The sequence below is a fragment of the Cinclus cinclus genome, chromosome 20 (genome assembly GCF_963662255.1).
Source record: "Cinclus cinclus chromosome 20, bCinCin1.1, whole genome shotgun sequence".
Lineage (NCBI taxonomy): Eukaryota > Metazoa > Chordata > Aves > Passeriformes > Cinclidae > Cinclus > Cinclus cinclus.
Window position 1 is genome coordinate 9,013,562 of NC_085065.1, and position 15,735 is coordinate 9,029,296.

Sequence of the window (15,735 nt, forward strand, 5' to 3'; positions counted from 1 at the left end):
ATCTGTTTTCCCCAGTGGAACATAATCCTTCATGAAGGAGGCTGGCATGGGAGTGGCTGTTCTACACATTCAAATCAAATGTGGAGATTATTCAAAATACATTTGGAAGCATCTCTTATTGCTCATGGTTTTCCATGAGTTGAGCAGAATTAGGGCTGGATAAACCATTTTGTTTGAATGTCCTGGGGAAAAAAGTGAAGTAACAAACAAGTGTTGCCTTTTGGATATAAAATACTCCACACTAGTGACTAATTCCTAGACTTAAACTGTGGAAGATTTATGCACACTATCACAAGAAAAAAATTTAAATATTTTAAACGGATTTAAATGTGGATACACTTTGGAATTAACAGATCTCTAGTGAAAGCAAAAGCTTGAAACAGTTACACAACACAGGCTTCAAAAGCATATGGCTTTAGCCCTAGGGACTATATCCATGAATGTAATACTCTACAGCATGTTCAGAACACACGTTTTATCTGTGTCTTCTTTGTGTGTGTGTGTGTTTTCTTGGAAATGCATTTGAAGCATTAATAACCTCACACAGGGCATGGACTGAGGCCACTGCCTGTTATTCTGTACACAGAACAAACTGGTGGTTGCTGCACAAAGTCCCAATGTAAAGGGACAGTTCAGGTGCAGCTCAGAATGCACAAGACTCCTTCCCCACTGGAGCAGTAATCCCAGGACCTGTCCACACTGAAGCATTTCCTACGCAGTCTGTGGAATCAGAATTGAAAACCTCTTCCTACCAAGAGCAGCACTTTGTACCTGCAGAGGAGTGAAGGAGCAAACCAAACTGAGCCACCTCCCCAAGGACGTGGGGGTGGTGGGTGGTGCCTGTCACTGGCCCAAATAGCAATGCTGCAGCTGCTCCTTGCAGAAATTCACATTTTTAGGTCAGATTCAAACTACACATTTTCCACCAGGGTGTGACCTCACTACTCTTTCCTGTGCACGTTGTAGCATCCAGCTCAAAGCCTGCTCAGGGCATTCTCAACTCTTTCAGAGGTGTCACCTTCTTAGGAGAAGGTATTTTTATTTCCTGGTTGAAGGGGTCCTCTGAAGTGCCTCACAAGCACCAAGTGGCTCAGACCACAGGATTTCCTTGCATTACACAAAGCAACAATAAATAAGCTTGAGTGAGATTTCAGGGGAGCTCTGTATACAATGGACCATTTATATGACACAAACATTGGCAGAAAAAAAAATCACTTTGGAGCTACTGTATTGTAAAGATTGCACAATATTTTATGAATTGCCATTTGTCAGTTTGTTTTTATGTGGTTCAACAAAGCCAAAAGGACTGATGGGTTAAGAAGCTGCAGTAACTTTGGGTTAACCTGTCTGCTTTTGCCTCATCGCCTGTTTAGCAGAATCTATAATAGATTACTTTTATAAAATTGGCAATTAAATAGTTTCCTACCCTTTCTGAGAGCAGCATTTTCCTGAGAGGGCGTGCAAGACAGCATTACCAGACTGTGTCTCAGCACACTTCACTTCTATTTCAAACAGCAAGTGCAACAGTGACCTATTTGTCTTGCTTTACACTGACAACAGCCACAGACAGCTAAACCCAGAGCTGTTTCCCCCCCCTCCTCTCTCTGGATGAGTAGGTGCCTTTCTCACACCACTTTGTGATTACTGCCTCTCAAGAGATGATTTGTTCTGAGCTCCTAAAGGCCATAAATGAGCTCAGCAACCAACACACATCACTTAGTGACAACGTGACCATGGATGCAAACACATGCAGAGTAATTTGATTTGTCACAGCAATTGACAACTGATAATTTAAAAAGCCAGTAGAATTAAAATTAACTAACACATTGGAAGGCATAGATGAGAATCAAGCTGTTACATACTTTTCAGTCCTTAATTTAGTTAATAAGCATTTTATTTAAGGAAAAAAAAAACCAAAAAACCAACCAAACAAGCAACAAAAAACCCCTCATCCAAACTAGAATACATTAGACTGCTCTTTATGTAAAGCTGCTACCTGGCCCTGAGCTTTGAAACATCCCAGCCCTGTGCAGGAAGCAATGCAGTTAATGCTGATAACTTCAAGTAATTGGTTGCTTGGCTACAGGCACTTAAATCTGCCTTGCTGGGGCCTATTTCTCAGCCAGCAGCAACATGATTTTTATATATGAATCAGAGTGTTCACTAATTATTTCTGAGGCTGTTTCTGCACTGAACAGATATGAAAATACACAAAGAAAATCCTGAAGGAGTGGGAAGAAAAGCAAGAATTTGATTTGTATAGATATTTCCTCTTCTATCCCCCATTTTTTGGGCAGGCAGGATTAAAGAGATTTTGAAAAATTCACACCTACCAGTTATAGTGATGTAAATTCAAAAATATTTATTTCAAGCAGTGACAATGAGAATCTAGGTCAATTGTAAATCCTCTGAATTTCTACCAGTGTATGTGATCATGCAGCAAATAGTTTTTTTCACATTTTTTTTCTTGTCATGACTGCACTGAAATATAGTGCTGCTGTAAGGATTACTTCAAGATATCTTAGAATAAATGGTCAGACCTACAACACGAGTATACAAAGCATCTAGTATTTTAATTGTGAAAGACCATACTGATTTGTTCATAGCTAAACAAATGGCCAGATTTAGAGACTATTTCCTTGATTTGTAGGCAGTGGTTGTACATTAAATCAGAGACCATCTACTGTTCAGGGCCTGCAGATTTCTTAAGTACAAAGAGAATACAGCACCAAAAAATGGACTCCAGAGCTAGGAGTGGATCCATCCATGGATGGATATTTTACAGATGCCACTCTCTAGGTTAATACAAACAGACAGATGGGTAACATCCAAACATTTCAAAAATGAGAGGGACAACACAAATACAAAGTAGGTAGTTACTGTATGGTGTCTGCTAATTAGTCCATCTACATAAGGCATTTCACTCAGGCAGAGCAGGCAAACAGAAAATAGCTATGAGGAAAAACAGAGACTAAAATAGGGATGTGATTACTCTCACGATACAATAAAGCTTTTGAAAAAGTCTTTACATAACAGTTAGAACCTGTTTGCCTTCCACACTGTTTACTACTCCATGATTTCCAGCTGCAGCTGTACCATGCTGCAGTAGCCTGTTATACCTGTCTATTTCTGCATGTGTGTATCTTCAGTATTTGAGTTTTATCTGGCTAAAACCCAAACAAATCAAACACAAGACAAAACTAAATTTTAGTCAGAGGACATTTTAAAATCCAACTGATATATACACATATATAAAAGAGTTGTACCACAGAAGCCTTTTATTAAAATTATCACTAGCATAACCAAACAATAAAGTTGCACAGAAAAGCCATGTTCCACACCCACTTGTATGAAACATCCCCAAAACTCCTTGCAACCTACTGCAGAGCCAGAGATGCAAATACACCAGGAAAATCCCAGCTTTTCACAATGAAAGCACCATTGCCATCCCTTACCCTTCCCTGCCGATCTCGCCAACCTTAAACGCCTCCCCAAGTGGCTCTTTACCAAGTTTGGTCAAGTTCATCTTGGTCTCCAGGGTCATTAGAAAAGATCCATTGTAGGACATTTCCAAATCAACCCATAGTCCTAAAATAAACAACAGAAAAAATGTCACTTGAAGAGCAATCACAAAGCAAGCTTTCCGATCACATTAAGCTCATGGAACAAAGCCAGCTATAAATCCAAGCCACACTGAAAGAGAGTGGTGAGCACAGCTAATGGTCTAAAAAAATACCGTGATTTACATGCACCTAAACTGCTTAAAAGATGTGAAATTAGATAAAGGAAATAGAACACCATCAGGAATTCACTTCAAAACTATTTACAGCATTGCTCCAAGCCAAGCAGTAATGGGGACACTCCTCTACATTGCTGACACTGTCCAAGTGAAGCACAACTTGAAATCCCAGAGCAATATTGCTTCTCTCATGCCATAACCTGCTGCCTTTTGTTTTCCCAGTGATGTATTGAAGATCAATGACAAGGTTTCCTCAGTAACTGAGCTACAGGCATTCTTCTAGGATTCAGTGTAAACAGAGTCATTACTTAGACAATTCTAGATGTGCAATATTATGTTAAATCCAATTGTCTGTGCAAATTATTTGTTTTTTGATCTCCGGAAGAATTGTCTTGGGAATACTTTAAGGTTAGTTTCAGCCTTTTAAGTGACAACCTGCACCAAAGCTGTAGGTATTTGTCATCCAGAGACTAAAAAACAGATGCCACTAAACACAGATCATACATCTCCCTTTTCCAGATACTGCAGCTGCACAAAACATTCCCTCACCAGTACCTGGCACAACAACCACTGGCCCATTACACTTTTACTTACTTATTTAAAAGCAACTGAAACCAGGACAAATGGTAACGACTCTTTTGTGTCTTATTGTCTAGGAAAGTCACACTTTATCAGTTAAAGAACTATTGTTTTCTTTTCTGCAAAAACATATCCTTATCATAACCCCACCCACTTGCGGTAACAGAAATAGAGGCAGCTCCCAAAGACCTGGTCACTGGCACCCTGTGAGGTTACATGCTGGAAGCAGGATGAAGTCAAGTTGGTGCTTTACTAACCCAAATAACTTTTCCACCACATTTTTTCTAACACTTCTAAAAACCTAACACAAGAACTCAAACACAAGCTTATAAGGATTTTTTTTTCTCTTTACGATAGGAAAGTATCAGTAAGATCATAAAACCTATGAAATCAGCTTAACAGATTTTTTGGATAATCAATGAGTCAGCAGAACTCAATCATCAATATAATTTTAACAGCAGATCAAATTAAGTAAAGGATGCTATTACTGAGAGGGAAAATTCCTTCTGACCATAAAATGTTCATACACTTTTTCCAGAGGGAAAAAGGGAGGGAGAGGGAGGGAATGAAGAGTTGGGCAGATGGTACCATTTATTCAATTTTCTTGTTCCCTAGCCTTGACAGAGTTACAATAAAAGCTACAGCATATGCTGTCACCCAAGCAGGACTGTATTAACAGAAACAAGATTTTTTTCCTAACATTGTCTGTTAACAAATTTAGTTAATTAAAGAAGGCATATAATAAAAAAAAAAGTACTTGTAACCAAGCACTGGTAAAAAAAAAATAGTATGGCTATGGATGAAACAAAGCACATTACAATTAGTAACTACACTTCAAAGCCTCACAAAAGGCTACCTCGAATGACTGCCTCAAACACTAAAAATACTCCAAAAACTTAGAAGCATTCATTCTGGATACTGCCCTGAAACATTCCCCAATAAACCAAGTTGTTTACCCATAGAAATACATTTATTCTTATGAAAACAAGCATTTCTAATTATCATCCCCTTGTTTATGTCCTTTTAAGTATAATAAGAAAACAAGTTATTCCAGTAATTACTCACTGCAAGCTCTTTAAAACCCAAAGAGTTCACATGTCATTCAACAGTATGGGAGAAGTTAAAGGATTAGAAATTCTACCATAAATGTTTGCTTGTCACAGTTTAACTGAACAAGAAACTGAAGGAACTAATTGATCTCATTGCTGTTTCAGCGATTAATGGAAGCCAAGTGTTCAGTGGCTCCTAAATCCCATCTCATGACTTAGAGCTACAGTCCTTGTTTACAACTGAAGTTATGAGAACAGAGAGAGGAATTAAAAAAAATGTTTAAATCAAGGAAAAGGAAAACACACTGACAAGAACCCTGAAAAGAAAGCCTGATTAAAAAGAAATTATGAAACCACTTTACAAGCATCACACGTGTAATGATCTTAAGAAGTTTTCCTTCGTTCTCTAACTCCAACTAAAATTTCTACCAATGGTGCAACCACTTAACTGAGAACACTGGAGGGCTCTCTAAATACTGTGGAGAACCTGCTGTCCCACACAGGAACCATAAGACAAGAAGCAGCAATATGCTTTAGTTCCCCAAATACTAACTGCAGTCCAGCTTATTCTATCTATTCAACTCTTCTCTTAAAAAGACAGATTTTGTTCCTCATGCCAACCAAAGAGTTTGCTCTTTTCAAACACACTTAGTTTATAAAGCTCAGTGGAAAATATTCTTTGGAAAAGTTGAGAGCAGAGTACCCAGTGTTTTGTAGATAAGGCTCCTCCCCAAAGAGTTGCAAGTCTCAAGTAGATAAGGGCAAGCAGTAATATTTGGATAGGACAGGCAGCATTAACTAATGTATGTCCAAGAGAATTTTAATATTTCCCCAAAGTCTGTTTTGTTCAGTTTATGAGGGAAAGGTTAGCACTTACTATCCTCATGCTTTTGGTCAGTGATTTGAGTGGCACAAAGTTTTTAGTATTAAAGTTTATTAATCTCCTCCTAAAGCCCATGCATCTGGTATTCCTGAAAGGTCAGGTGACAGCATGCCAGGTCTTCCAAGGAAATATTTCCCTTTGGGCCAATTAGAAATTTCTCCATGTTGAGTGGAGAAGCTCTGATGCAATTCAAAATTAAAGACTGCTCTGATTATATCTTAGTTGGCATCTAGCTCTCGTCAACATGTAGAACAAATGCTTTTGAAGCTGAAAAGCATTATTCCAAGTTTTTCTTTTTTGCAAGACTACTTAAGTGACACGAATATCCTCAAATATGTGACCATATGCAAAACAGAAGGAATAGAAAACAAACAGCTCTAATTCATAAAGCACCAGTATGAAAAGTCATACAGCTTTAAAAAAAAAAGTTGTATTTAATATTAAGGACATAAAATGATCCTGTATTTTGAAGTTCATTTTCACAATAACACTGTATTCTTGTTTTCCAAGTTATTACAATTGTATTTTCTGAATCCCTGTTTTCAGAACAGGGCAGCTTTTTTTGGAGAGCCAAACCTGTTTTCTCCTATGGTACAGAACCAGATGTGTCTCAAGGAGATGTGCATTGCCCTCTGTAGTCCATGACAGTATCAGGTAAGTGTTTGCATCTCTGTTGCATGCAAATTTTAGTTTAGTTCAGTAATTATTTACTATGGAAAGACATGATCACAATTCCATATATACAGAATTACATTTACTCAGGGGTATTTATCTCAGGCTCAGTGTATCTCAGAATAAGCTTTCATTACATGTACCTAGAACATACACAAGATACACAGATTGACATTCTGTTCTCCACAGATACAAAGCAAATAGCAGCAGGTTTTTAAGGCTTTTTTTACCTCTGTGATCAACAGAAGGTTTGAAGGCTTGAAGGATCTTGGGCACTGCTATCCCCATGTCAAGCTCAGTCAGAGTCAGCTCATTCATGAAGTAGGGCAGCTAAAATGAAAGCATATAATAAAAATCAAATACATGTTATGGAACTAAACATCAATTTCCTGAGAGAAGAAAGCTCATTAAAATTCAGGAATGGACTGAGCTGAAGTGTCACCATGAAAGAACACAAATATAATTACATTTATTTCTTACTATTCTAGTATTTCACAGTTGCCAGTTTCAAAACTTTTTAGGGAGAGACTGGGCATCTGAACTTGTTTTTAGAATTATGTTGACCTTAAACCATCAGCATGCTTTTAGTCAAAGTATGTAAAAAGCTCAAGAATGAAGTGTAAATCCTATTTCACTGAGAATAAAAATCAAAGACTTCTTTGATTTTTACCTTCAGTCATGTATTTTATCACTGATGTTTTAGCAGTGTCTCAGTGTTCTTTTATTTTTGGCAATTTCTTTCATAGAACATTACCTTTTAAATCTGTATCATAGTTTTAGTAAAACAGAGGCACAGAATCATGATTTGGGTATCTATTCACTTAAATATTTCTAATTGACAGAAAACATATCTCCTGTGAACAAACACTGCTTGAACGCATCAAAAACACATCCAGTCGCCATTCCCAGTCTTTCCACTTAAAAAGTTACCAGTGAGATGTCTGGGTACCCTGCTGTAACAATTGTGGTAGCAGACAGGCAGAATTAGGCTACTGGTTATTTCCCAAAGGCAGCACTATCTCACGTCTGGTGCTGGCAGCTAAATTTCTTTGCTTTCCTCAGCAAGACAGCAATTTCCTTTGCCTTTAGGAACAGGCAAACTCCTCCCCAAACAGCAGGAGCTGAAGGCCTGTGATGAACTGCTGCTGTTCAGAAGGGTTACAGAAGGCAAGAGGAACACTGAGAAGTCACTCAGAAGCATCACTCCTCCCTTCACCCTTGAGATGGTGCAGCTGATAGAAGCTGTGTTCTGTCACCCCATAGAGCTTTTTCTGTAACTACTGCTCCCACTGACATCCTACAAGTAGTTTGTGTTTGAAGTTAACAGGAACACATTACAGCTGTGGTTCCCTGATGTCCTCTACCTTAAAAGCAATCTACTATTTCCCAAAGCAGATTTCCTCATTTATATGCAGTTCTATTAATCTCTAAAGTAAATACAATAATACTTTAAATTTTACATGAAAACTTGACAGATACAAATAGCTAATCCAGCTATAGTTCACTTTAAACAGAAGCAGCAAAGTTAACATGCTGAGATCCATCAGAAAGTCAACTGCCACTCTGGAGCACATTTACTGTCTTTTATATGTAGGTGTGGAATTAGTCTTTCTTGTACAATTTTAAAACTCAAAGACTATGTGTTTCACTTCCTTCAAAAGGAGTGTATAATACAAGAGTCCAGATCAGGTACCTTTATTTTGCTAAGTTTCATTTGGATCTTCTTTGACACTAGATCAGACCAATACTTCTCTCCTAAAAAATCCCAAAATATTCTTCCAAGCAGAGCGTTCACCCAGGCCTCTTGTTCTTCTTCTTCAGCTTCCACGTTGGCATCTGGCAACTGAAAACAAAGCAGGTTATTCAGCTCTATAAATTCTATAAAATTAGGATAAAAAAGGCCTGATTGACATGGGAAGTTCAGTGTTAAGAGTCCAGGTCAGCTCAGAACACCAAATGCTCAGCACAGGGAGCACTTTACAAATGCATCAGCTGGGCTGCCATGAGCCTGTCATCATCCTGACATGCAGCAGAGGGAATGAGACCACACAGATATAGACTGACCTCTGGCAATGAAATGAGAAAGTTGTATGTAATTTAACCTCTGGCAGAAAAAGCAGATAAACCCAGACTGGGCAGACTTATAAATGTGCTTGCAGTAAGAGATGCTGTCTCTTGCCAGTCAGATCTGGAAGAACAGGTACTCTACTCATTCTTTGTTTTATCAAAAAATTGGAAAGCAAGACCCAACCTTACATCCTTAAATCCAGTTCAGAAACAGCACAAATAGATGATAAACACAGTACAGGGAATCACATTCCTCCTTTCAGTGTTTGCATACAGGATTCAAGGAAACAATACTGTTCCCTCTGCTGCATTAAAGGTTTTGTTTACAGTCCAAGAGAATTCTGTCTTAGTTTCCTTGAGAATCATCTTGAAACACCTGGGAATATTATACATTCAGATGCTGTATCACTGACTACACACACAAAAGCCAAGGCAGCTGAAATAATTTTGGGTGTGTACACACACTACCATGAAAAACCAGGAAGTTTTCATGAAGGAAACACAACATATTAAGTGCCCGCAGTGACAGAAGAATTCACCACCCTACATTATTCCAGGCAGAACTCCTGAAACTAGCAGAAAGGCAGTGCCTTCTAAGACAGGCAGGTAGATGCTGCAGTTCTGAACATCATCTCTTGGCAGCTACTGCTTGCAAGGGCTGCAGCCTGGCTCTGCCAGGACGGGTGAGGAGCCTCTGCTGTGACACAGGTTCCCTGCCAGCACTGCTCATCTATTTATAGAATGGCTTCTGACACGTGCCAGATTCAGCAGCAAAATCATCACAGCTTCAGGAGTGTTTGGGGGCTAGAATATGTTCTCATGGTGGAACACAAGATTTGTTTATTCATACATTACACCATGGCCTCCTATTCCCTTTTCTTGGTATTGTATGAAAGTCTGGAAACAAAGATGCATGATATGAACTACAGCTTTTAAACAAACAGTGGTCATGCTTAACAATAAAGATGTGTTTATTATGAGTGTTGTGCTTAGTATTAAGGTTCTGTTTACTGAGAGTGACTCAAATGCAGTCCAGAAGGCCAAAGGATTAATAAGAGCTACAGACACTGTTAACTCTTCCTTTGGAGAACAAGTATTACCTTTTTCACAGCTGTAGGGCTGCTGTCTGCACTGAGGACTGGACTACCTGAAGGGCTTTTCTTTTCCTGTGGAACACACTTTGCCATATAAATATTGTAGTCCAGAAGCATTTTCTGCCTCACGTTGCCAGCCAGGTCCTTATGCTTTGGCTGGGATGTGATTTCTTCTGCACTTCCCTTGCTGCTGCTCCGGCTGTGCGTGAGAACTCCAGGCTGACTATCAGCTCTAGTGTGTGCTGGCAGCACCCCTAAATTCAAAGGAATAATACCTGTTCAACAGAGAACAAATCTGACAGCCAAATACCACAGTGTATCATCAAACTTTAAAGGAACGAATTTATTCCACAGATATTTCTCCTGAAAAAAAGACCAGTGTGTTACTTTCTTATTTTACAGGCTAAAACTAAATTCTACTGCTGTGTTGTTTAGGTGGTCCTAAACCCAAATTAGCCAGTGTCTGCTATGATTCAGCACTCAGCAGGCTGTGGGACTGACTGGAGGAGTCAGCTGATCAATAGCATATTTAAATATGGACACTCACATATGTATAACACATGGCAGAATTCCCAACAGCCCTGCTGGGGAATGCCAAAAATAAAAGTCAGGTGATTGATATGTACCTATGACTAAAGTATTTTTTTCCCAATCTAATTATAGGCTGTTGCAATTAGAAGGACTGTCAAAAGTATGTAACCATTAGAATTTTAATTGGCTATTAATTTTGCATTTGCGTTTCAAGAAGTTATGTGCCAGAAACAAGAATGTTAACTAATTTTTAAAAAGCTTCTCAGAGAAAAAAGACAGAAAAGCATGAGTCATTCAGGTTAAAAACTGTATCAGAGGATGGGTTTAAATTAATATTCCAAACAACTGATCGATACTATTGACTAATGTTTGTTGGTTCAAATATATATACCTATTCATATATGTATTAGTGCAGAAACTTTTATTTAAACAGAGAAATGTGTTTTCTTGTGACACTAACCCATGAGAAAGCTCTATCCTTCACAGGAGACTAGAGTGGAAGGAAGGATGGAGGAGGAAAAACTGGTAATGAGAGAAGTGAGTCTAATACTGCAAATGTTGACATCAGCTCCAACACCCAGAAAAAGGAGACTGAACAATTAATCCTTACAAATAAGACAGGAGTTATTACAGTCACTGAAAAACAGTGTATTCAAATAAAATAGTCTAAAAATAGTAATAATATTTGAAACCACAGAGCCAAGAAGGAAAAAGGTGGGGGGTAAGGTGGCAACAAGAGGCCAAGGTAAAGAGAAAAATATTTTTGGTATTATTATTTTTTGCTTTTAAAGATCACTGTGGCACCACCAAAATGTAACTTTGGTTTGTTTCTTTTAACAAACTTTGACAAGAATATAGAATCTGAGTACCTGGCTTGCTCCCACACAAACTAGGTAGCTTCTTTGCTTCAGATTTGAGCTTTGATGCGAGAAGGAACCTTCTAAACCACTCCTCCTTCTCCCTACCCGTCCTTCCAAAGAGATAAAGCACTTGATCCTTTTGGCAAGTGTACTTCACTCCATCCTGAGGTTTCTTGGATTCCTCGTTGTTTGAGTCCACTTTTTCAGCAGGTAACTTCTCCTCTGCAGTCTCCTTCTCAGCCTGGGCCTTGGCCATGAAGTCATCCTGTTTGGCGAGTTCAATGCAAATAGGGTATTTCTTATTCCAAATTCGTTTCCGTGCCAGGCTCTTGGGAACCAGGGAAATCTGAAGGATATATGAAAGGGTTAAATGAATTTATTTTTCACTTGTATCCTCCATGTTTCTATACTCAAGTGAAGAACACAGGAATGCAAGAGAGAAAGATCCCACACTGGATCTGCCAGTTTAACTGACTTGAAATTGCTGGATTGAAATTGGTGGATGTCCAACCCACTATCACTAAATCTTTGGTGAGCCAAACCTTGGAATTAAAAAAAGGACATATAAGCAGATTATACCATGTGGATTAGAAACTCTTGTTTTCATTTAAATTATCTTATTCTCATGGATTTGCAGAAAAAATAGAAAACCCAAGAACTTTACTTCTGGGACCATGGGGAGAGAAATAGGTAAAATAATCAGAGTCCAAACTGAGTTTTGAGCCTAACTTTTCATTCTCACCTTATGAAATTGAGCATCTGAAATTTGTAACAGCCACATCAAATACGTAAGAGTCAAGCCATAAGACTGATTTGCATATAATGATATCCTAAACTCAGTATATTTATATCAAATTAAGACAATACCAGTAATTAGAAGAGTGGTTAAAAAAAAAAAGGTTAAAAACTCTTATGTGGGGTCTAAACTCGACAGTGTTCTCCAAAAACTGTGGGCAAATACCTTGAAGAATAGGCATAATATGTTTATTACAGTCAGGGCACCTGGTACTTCTGTAATCAACTGAGACTGGGTGGGGGGAAGTACTGGAAATTATTCTAAGCCATGGGGAACCACCATCAGTCAAGTGCTCCTGCAGTACATGACAGCTTTGCTTGTCATCATGGTGGGAAAACAAATCTGCAAAAGGCAGGAATCTAAGTTTTTGCTTTATCCTTTTCATTATCTGCCTTTAACGGAAGGCAGAGCTGACAGCATGCTCCTTGCCCATAGAGACTCAGAGAAAAGGAGGGAGGTTTTCCTCACTGTTGCCTTGGTCCCACTCTCCCTCTCACTTCCAGTCAAGTGAAGCATGGTTTCCTCCTACATCTGTACTGCCAAGGTCCTCGACTGATGCAGCACATTAAAAAAATCCATTCCCTTAATAATTAGGTATTGATGTATTTTTTACAACAATGCCAATGGAATCAACTTCACGTGGCAACTCTTGACATATCTGAGGGAGGCAAACAACATGTAGGAAAACTGTTCTGGCATTACTGTTGATGCACTCTTCCAGTGGCAAAAATCCCTATCTCCTTCTCTAGACTGGGGGTATCTAGAGGAGGCCACATTCCAGACACCTCTCACTCTCCTCTTTCACATTCACATATGATGTACATTCCCTCTTTGAGTGAAAGGCAAATGTTGTCTCAGCTACCTTGGGGTAGAGACAATCACCAAAGATTGTTACACCATTTTGGTGTAACTTTCAGAACAGCCCCACAGTCATCTCAGGCACTGGGAACAAATCTCAGAGCTCCCATGAGTTAACTTTGCTCTCAACTGCCAGAGGAAAATCATGCCTTTCCCTTACTGTGTAAGTATGCACTTTCTCCCAGATCCTGCTCAATCTTCCTCCCTAGCACAATCTTTTGCAAGTTAGTCATGACAACAGTTTTGTTTAAATAATGACAGAATGTAAAAATAGAGTAATGAAAAAAAAATTCAGAGCTAAAAGAATTTGCATAGTATTCTTTGTTAAAATCAGATATAAGTAAGATACTCACCTTGCTGTCTGTTAGTTCATAAATTTTTTGACTGACATATGTGACTTCAGGCTTTGGCTCATTGTACACAGCTCTTCTAGAAATATTTTTATTGGGTTTTGAAAGTCGTAGGGTACTGCCTTCGAGTCGCACATAGACGGAGTGAGTCAATGTAGCATGGTATGTTTCTGGATCATAATTATAAATTTCATTCATCCATCCCTAGAGAAGAAGACACTGTTAACATGTTTTTAAGCTGCTGGAAAACCAAGTACAGCATGTAGCTAAAAACTTAAATTATTATCCCAGCTTTTGCCAAAGTCATTTCACTTTGTGCACAAACAGAACGAGGCAATAAATGCCCTAAATGAGGTAGCACCAAACCAACAGAGCATGAGATATGAATGAGATCTCAAGTACATGGTGTGGTTTTTTTGAGTCAGTCACTCTGTATATGCAGCACAGAGTGCTCTCACCTCATCCCCAGGAGCCACAGTGGGATCTGCAGATGCAGGATGCCAGGAAGAGCCATGGGGCAGGAGGGCTGAGCAGCACAGCAGCTCCTCTGCTCCCAGCAAGCTTGGACACTTTAATCACACGGAGCCCAGGCAGAGAAAACAGCCTGTCTGCTCATAAAACAGCACTGACACTGTAATCACCACAATTAAGGACTCAGTGGAAGACCACAATGGAGTTTGCTTCCATGCACCATAACCACTGGGAGATCATTTAACATGTTGTGTAACTGCCCAGCTACAACACAGGAGTCATATATGTGGATTAAATTCAATTAATTTCTGTGCTGTAAAACAAAACAAACCAGCCAGTCCTGCTGTAACAAGCCTCTAAGTGCTGACTCTGACCATGAGGCTGACACTTCTCCTCTTCTCCAACATCTGATTACAGAAATAGAGATGATAAATGGGGTAGAAGGAAGGCAGAATACTCATTCAAGGAGAAGTTTTCCTTCTCAACCTGCTATACAACATTCTTTGATCATTGTTTTTATCTGCACATCAGAACCTTAAATTCAGCATTCTCAATATTCATCAGTGTCAACAGAAACCAAAGGGGAGCAGAAAGTCAAACGGAACCTTTACAAACACCTGCATGATTACAGTCTGGGAAGTGGGGAGAGCTGAATGAGCACCCCAGTATTTCTCAAAACAAAAAGTTGTAACTACCTTATGCAAAACGTCCCCAAAAATATTGCAAAAAAAAAAAAAAACTTATTAAAGAAGTTTCCACCTGCACACAGAAATGTAAAGTTTATTTTTATGTTAATTTTCTTCAGTTTCAGTACTACATAATTTTCCACAGTAGACAGCACACACTTTCTTAGGTGCCATAGTAACAGTGATATCTGTTTAGCTTACTCCAACATCTAACTCTTTTTACTATAAACCCTGAAAGAACTAGATAAATTAGCATTTCTTTTATGTTCAGGAACGATTAAGTCATTCATCTTTGCTCAGCTCCAAAACAGATTATATCTTTTGTTAATAGAAATGCCTATACCAGGACATACTCTTTGAAGAAGCTTTATGATTGTTTTTTTCTTACAGCGGGCTATGCACAACTCCTATATAGGAAATACAGTGCATGAGGAAAACCTTTCTATAAGCCATCAAATTCTGCACAGCGGGGCTGATGTAGGTTTGAGGCACATCCCATCTCCTTCCTAGAAATTATTTAGCCAAGACATCTTTGAGCAGACAGAAATTAATTTTCATCCAGGAACTCCAGCTGGACTTACTGAAACACAAGAACATCACGTGAGCTGCTCAAAGCCACTGTGTGTGGGAACTGGAATATCCATATGGCCCACAGATCTCTGGAGCAACTCCCACCTGCCCCAGATCAGATCTCCAAGCTATTTCTAGCTCAGACAAAGTCTGGAGCCTGCAGCCAGGCAAACATACAGATGGGAATTTGCTGCCTCAGAAGTTTCTTGCCTTCTCCTGAAAGTGTTCAGCCAACACTGCATCAGCTGGCACAGAGTGAAAGGGCTGCTTGGAGAGTGGGTCATTATAGGAAGCTTAGCCACATGAGCCCTTTCTCTAAGTCTAATAAGCTTGCTATTTTCAGTAGAAAGGTTGGAAACCTATGGGTACATGTGGTACCCAAGCAGGAAGGTCAGACTGCACCTGACATTCCTTTAACAGCCTGCTTGAGGTAGAACTGTGATGCAAACAAGGAGTGATTTACTCATCGAAATCTTGACTTCCCTGTGCCAAAGTAAGAAGCAAAAATCCCTCCTGCTTTTCTGATCCGT

The 15,735-nt window shown here is 39.1% G+C and overlaps 1 protein-coding gene across 3 annotated transcripts in view; it reads right to left on the minus strand.

Annotated features, from left to right (window-relative positions):
* The window catches only part of TEX2 (testis expressed 2), a 30,491-nt gene that overhangs the window by 5,475 nt on the left and 9,281 nt on the right, over positions 1–15,735 (minus strand). Inside the window, exons 3-8 of one of the 3 annotated variants that reach the window (XM_062506048.1) lie at positions 13,482–13,682; positions 11,484–11,820; positions 10,090–10,358; positions 8,616–8,765; positions 7,153–7,252; positions 3,456–3,588 (exon numbers count right to left, since the gene is read on the minus strand). In XM_062506048.1, coding sequence (XP_062362032.1) covers positions 3,456–3,588; positions 7,153–7,252; positions 8,616–8,765; positions 10,090–10,358; positions 11,484–11,820; positions 13,482–13,682 — 1,190 coding nt within the window. The remainder of the gene's footprint in view (positions 1–3,455; positions 3,589–7,152; positions 7,253–8,615; positions 8,766–10,089; positions 10,359–11,483; positions 11,821–13,481; positions 13,683–15,735) is intronic. The other 2 variants (XM_062506046.1, XM_062506049.1) reach the window with 2 other exon arrangements.